The sequence below is a fragment of the Falco peregrinus genome, chromosome 6, assembly GCF_023634155.1.
Source record: "Falco peregrinus isolate bFalPer1 chromosome 6, bFalPer1.pri, whole genome shotgun sequence".
NCBI lineage: Eukaryota > Metazoa > Chordata > Aves > Falconiformes > Falconidae > Falco > Falco peregrinus.
This window is the reverse complement of record NC_073726.1, coordinates 90510486-90516485: the sequence shown is the minus strand read 5'-3', so window position 1 is coordinate 90516485 and position 6000 is coordinate 90510486. Positions and strand designations below refer to the sequence as shown.

At 52.4% G+C, this 6000-nt stretch overlaps 1 protein-coding gene across 1 annotated transcript in view; it reads left to right on the top strand.

Moving 5' to 3' along the window:
- Positions 1–313: 313 nt before the first annotated feature.
- The window catches only part of FSTL1 (follistatin like 1), a 53782-nt gene continuing 48095 nt past the window's right edge, over positions 314–6000 (top strand). Inside the window, exons 1-2 of the mRNA XM_055808487.1 lie at positions 314–442; positions 515–574. Coding sequence (XP_055664462.1) covers positions 440–442; positions 515–574 — 63 coding nt within the window. The 5' untranslated portion in view covers positions 314–439. The remainder of the gene's footprint in view (positions 443–514; positions 575–6000) is intronic.

Here is a 6000-nt window from a genome sequence, read left to right as displayed (position 1 = left end):
CGGCTGCGACCCCCCTGAGGGGCGCGCTGTGGCTGCGCCTGGCCAGGCTGTCCCCGCCGCTCAGGGCCCCCCCACGGGCAGCGAAGCTGCGAGGCCGGGCGCTGCGGGCCGGCACCCCCCTCCCCAGCCCCACGCTGGGCCGGGGTCCCGAGCCCCTCGGCAGCCCCCCCCGCCGCCCCTCGGCCTCCGGAGCCGGGGCGCTGCCCCGCGGGGCGCTGAGGGGCCCGGCAGCGGGAGCGGCCGCGGGGCGGGGGCCGCCCCCTCACGGCGGGCCGGGGCGGAGCCGGCCCCGAGGCGGGGGTCGGGCCGGGGGTGGAGCCGCGGGCTGGCGGGCCGGGGTGCGGGGGAGCCCTCCCCTTCCCTTCCCGAGCGAGCCGGAGCCGGGGAAGGAGCCTCCTCCTCACCTCCTGCCCCGCCGGTGCCGCCAGCCGCCCGCAGCATGGTGAGCAGCGGGGCCGCCCGGCGGGAAGTTTGGCGGCGCCGGCCCCGTGCTCACCGCCCCCCTCTCTTGCAGATCTGGAAAACTCTGCCGCTGCTCTGCGCCCTCATGGCCGTCGCCCGCCTGCGAGCTGAGGTAAGCGCGGGGCCCCTCGCGGCGGGCCGGGGAGGGGGGCGGCGAGGGGGGGACCCGGGGGGTTGGGGGGGTCTCCGGGGTTTTTTCGCCGCGGGGCGGGGGGGGGGGGGGGGGCTGCTGGGGCCGCGGAAGGTGGCACCGGGGCGAGGAGGGAAGTTGCGGGGCCGCCGGGCCCCCCCGGGGGTGAGGGGGCTGCGGCCGGGCCGGGACCCCTAGCCTGCCGCAGGCGGGGCCCCCCGGGAGCCCCCTTCCCTCCCTCCCATCTTTCCTCCTCGCCCCCTTTTCTTTCCTTCTTTTCTTTTATTGCAATGACATTGAAAACCACCAAAAGCCCCCAACTCGCAACCCCCCAGCTCTGTTGACAGAAAACAAACGGTGCCTGAATTCCCGGGTTGTGGCGGCCTCCGTAAAAGTGAGGTCAGAAACAAAATATTTGATAATTACGGCAGGGGAAATGTGGAAGTGATTTGAGGAAAATGAACTCAAGCTGGGCTGGGGAGGGAGGCCGAGCCGCTTTTGGAGGGAAGCGGGTCCCGCTCGGGGGGCGGCTCGTCCTCCCCGCCTGCGCTTTTTCTCCCCACATATTTCTCCCAGATGGAGAGACCCACCCTAGAGCATCACAGTTTGGCTCTGCACAAAAAAAAAAAAGAAAAAAGAAAAAAAAAAAAAGCATAAACACACCAGACTTCCTACACATGTTCCCTCTTTCTGCCTCCCACCCGTGGACGGTGCTGCCCGGGTTATGGCACGAGGGGATGAGGTGAAGCCCAGCACTGGGGCTCCGGCCCCCTCAGCAAAGCTCTTCGGCGAGGGACGAGCGGTGCGAACGCTGGGGCACGTGAGGAGCAGAGGAGAGACAGGGCAGTTGCAAGCAGATGCTGTCAACCTATAGCTCTGGTCGCGGCTCTTGTGAAAACCCAGGGGAGCAGGACTGAGCTGTAGCACGGGCTAACATTTCACATCTGCCCGTACATGATAATATTGTAATACACTTTCTTCCCGAGGCGTGACATACTCATGTAGTCAGCATTTCCACGCATCCTCTCCAGCGCTGTCCTGAAAAAGCCGGATTGGTTTTATTCACTTTCTTAGGAACCCTAAATAAACCTTAAGCGGTTCCGGTCAATCTACAGCAAAACCTCTGTGGGAAGGAAGTGCACAGCAGCGCATCCAGAAGATGAATGATAGTAACAGCTAAATAGCGGTGGCATTGGTCTGAGAAAAGCCTCTTGGAGTCAGTAGACCAGAGAAATATAGCCAAGATGTGTTTAGTCCTTGATTTCCGATTTCACTGGCGCTGCTAGCGTTATGGTAATGGTCACAGTGCTAAATCCTGCTTTTTGCCTAATGTACCCTCATCAGAGTACCTGGATGGCTTCCCAAGTCTAAGTACTGTCATGTCTCTGTGCCTCATCTGCAAACTGAAAGAAAAACGTGCAGCTATGATGTTCAAAAATTGCTTTTAAAGACCGGTTCATGCTTGAATGGATAAATGAATGATTTGACTCTTTTCAGGTATAATGGTCCAGGTGTCAAACCAGTGAATGTTTTGGTTCAGTTCCACTCTAAGTTCAGCAAAACTTGAGAGCGATGACTGAGGTTTCAGTCTGGTTTCAGGGAAAATTGACACCTCGGACAACTCTTGTTTTGGGGTTCAGTTTGATTCCTTATTGCTGGTAGCTGCCGAGTGGTGAACATCAGTTTGTCACAGGTCGTGTCCCACCCTCTGGGGTATCTAGACCTCCTTGTTTTCTGGGGAGTGGACTGTGCCTGAAGGCAAGCTGCTTGCAATTCGGAGACGGCTTTGATGTTGTTTCCTTCTAAATGTTTCTTATTACCACTCTGCGGCATCACTGCCATTTAGTAAGATCAGCATGGCATTTTCCCGTGCGCTTTCCCCTCTTCCAGATTTTGGAAGTGATAACCTCTCTTATTTCTTCTGTTTCTGCTGCAGTTTGCACTCTGTGCCTTTCAGTATGTTCAGAATATTAACACTGAACCTTAAGCTTCTAATCCTTTTGTCGGCAAAACTGTATCTGAACTGTGCTAGGTTTTTTGTACAACACTCGTTTCTACGACATTGTTAGGTGCATAATTAGAGTCTTTAAAGAAAGAAAGAAATTGCTTCAGTAAATGTTCCTGGCATGACTTTGTGCAGACTGGAAAATCTGAGACGTGCCAAAACTTGGGAGCTTTTCTTGGCCCGGTTCAGTAATAGTCACAAGAGCAATAGACGGTGAACTGTACTCCTCGGATGGAAGCCAGCCACCAGCTTCAGACAGCCCTTTTTATCTCTTTCTTCCTGGGTCAGACTCTCAGCGAGACGGCCGTTCACTTGTATTACCAGGGATGCAACAGAGCTGAAGTTGCTTGTGTTCTCAGCTGGGGCTTTCCAAAGCAGATGGAGTGATTTTTGGGAAGCATCCATCGTGATAGAGGAAAAGGGAGAGGCTCAAAATGTCTGATGAATGTATTAAAAGTTAATCAGTTGTTCACATCCTGCTGGAGTAAGTCACCTAGTTAACACTGGAGAGGAGTCCAGTCGCTGTTTGACTGTGTCTGTGAGGTCTGAGGGGTGGCGTGTGGGAGCACTTCCACTGCTGGTACTGCTGTAATCACCATTACATGTCCCACCAGGATGCTAACTTCAAAATAAGAGTAAAGGTTTTTCTTTTTTCATTTTGGGTTTAAACCTGATTCAGAATCATTAGGAAAGTTGTTTTCACTGGAAATTTTAGATGTGAGCAAAGAGGCTTCTACCAGCATGAATGTATTGGTGTGGGCTGTGGACAGAAGCCCTTTCCTGAATCCAGACTTGCCAAGAGGCGAGGTTGCTGCCCTGGCCCACCCTCTGCTCCTTGCCAGTTTTCTGGCTGTTCAGGTTAATCTCTGGGACCTGTAGCTGTTCTCCTGAACTATCCTTAACCCATTTCTGGCCAAATGACCCAGCCTTTGGAAAGAGCTATGTAAACAGTTTAATCTGACTTTGTCTCGTTTTGGCTAGAAAGGGCTAGAGGAGGAGGACTAGAGGCTCTCCTCTTGCAAAGAAATCTACTGATGGATCTGAGGGGGCTATAACCCCCAGGGCAACACAGCGATGACAAGCAACTGGAGGCAGATTTATAACCTTTTCTAATAGCACAGCATCTGCTGTAACCCTGGGATTAATTTTTTTCACCCCACCTCCTTTTCCCTCAGTTTAGTGTTTCTGTGTGAAAAGCCGAAAAGAATGTTACGGGGAAGAGAAAAGACAAAGGTTTTGGCTAAGGTCTTGTTTGCTTAACTCACCTGAGCGCTTCCTCGCAATCCGATTTGACTGCGTTTGCATGTAGGGAGGGCAACACTTGACGCTACCAAGACCTGTGTCTTTTTTTGCCAGCGGAGTGCTTTTGCGACCCGGGGGAGCTGGAGCTGGGAGTTCAGCTGGGCTTCCTAAAGCCTGGTGTACTTCCTCCCATCGGGCTGTTCACAGTCTGGCCAGCATCATCAGCTTGCTTTGCTTAAACTTTTCCCACATTTTTGCAATGGTGAAAACTAAAGACTGCTGTCTTATTAAATGAAACTGAGTAAGTTAAAGTTGAAATCCTGATGTAATTGCATGGCTGTATTTGGCCCTGAAGCCATCATTTGAAGAAGGCTCCATTTGCCTTTGAAATTTAGTGATAAAGACTTTGTGGATAGTTCAGTCCTTCCCTCGCTGATATTTTGTCCATGGCAGTTCAAGGGAAGATGCTGTGGTGCCAATCATGTGGGTAACTCAGGCTGGTTTTAATATGCACTGGCTTTGTGCAATAAAACCCAGCGGTTGTGTGTAACCCACTAACGTAATAAAACTGGCTTCCCAGTTCTAGCAGGCACATCTTCAGTGGAAGGAAAAATTGCATCCATTTTTCTCCTTGAGCTGGTTTTGGAGTGATAGGCATCTTCCTCCTTGAAATCCTGCCCTTGAGTGCTAGACCAGGCATTGCTGGAGTCGCATCTCAAGGTGATAAGTGTGTTTTAAATGGGGAGGCAGTGAAAAAGTGATGCTACCCTGGGCGCACAGCCTATTTTTTAAGGTGCATGCTGTGCTGTCGAGCAGCTGCTGTGCTGCAGATTGTCCCAGGGATCAGAGTCTGAGAGTCCAACCGAGCGGTTCTGTTTGAGGCACCTCGTGTTGTGCCGAAGCTGCTCGCCAAATGCCCCATGTATGAGTGTTTAAACAACCTCCCCAGCTGTTTTGAAGGGACTGTAACCTCCAAGCAGCAGCACGCATGGCACAAGCTCGGAAGCAGCAGCAGTGTCGTGTAGCACATACATGTGCTACACCCTGATGCTGCTTCTCAGATGGAGCTGCTGTCAGATCCGAGCTGCTTTGTGCAAACGCGCTGTAGCTGTGTGAATGGCTTTATCTGCCAGAGTGCAAATTGCTTGCTGGTAATTAACAGGGGGCTGCTGCTGGGGACTGCCTGGGAGGCAGCTCTGCTCCCAGCGCAGGGGAAGGGACTGCCTGAGTCTCCTGTTGGATTTTCCAGCTGCTGTTATTGGTACAGCTGCTTACCCATCAGGAGGCACCGGGGCATCTTTGATCTTTCTTGTGTGGTGTTACATGAGCTGGGGAATGTTTCTCTTTGTACAGAAGAGTTTGTCACAAATCTCAGCCAGATGTGTCTTTCTGGGTTTATGAGGCTCCCATTACCCAGGCTGTTTCTGCCACATATCCTGTGAGCTAGATGAGATTGGTTCCCAGAAATACTTTATTTAGCTGGGTTGCATCTGTCTTTGCAGGGGTGCTGGCTTCTGCTGTACTAAGTTATCTAAGATAATCTGTGAGTAACCAGCACTGCTTCAGAGAGATTTATCCTTCATAGCATTGTCTCCAAGTTCAGCAAAAGAAAAGAGCAGACTGCTGCTAGGCTGTGAAGCATGCTTCCTTCCAGAGCTGCGTCTGGGTGGCAGGCATGGGATTATACGCGTCTCGCCTTTCCCAGAGGTTGTAGGTTTTGCCACAGCTAGTGTACAAAGTTAGATGAGAGCTAGTTAGAGCAGAGACTTCCTTGCCTTTGACTGTGGGGCTCTGATTTGAATTCCTAGGCATTGCAGCAGTAAATAAACAAATGGCAGATAAGCAGGCCTGGAGGCTTTGGTGGCGTTCTGTAACTGTAGCACTAGTAATGACTGCGTGGCATTTTCATGCATGCTTTCAAGTGTGCTCCAAGTGTGACCATGTTCTTCCTCTGCTGTATGAACCAGCTACCCAGAAGTGAAGTTCATGTAAGTTCCTGTGAGATCTTACTACCTGCTCTATGCCTAGTCTCTCTCACTTACTACACTGTGTACCTCTCGGTTTTGACGTTGGACCTGTGGCTGCTTGGGGCAGCAGATTAGATGTAGGCTGCCTGTGGGAGGTGATGAAGAAGAGCAAGCTCACGCTCCAGTTTGCATAT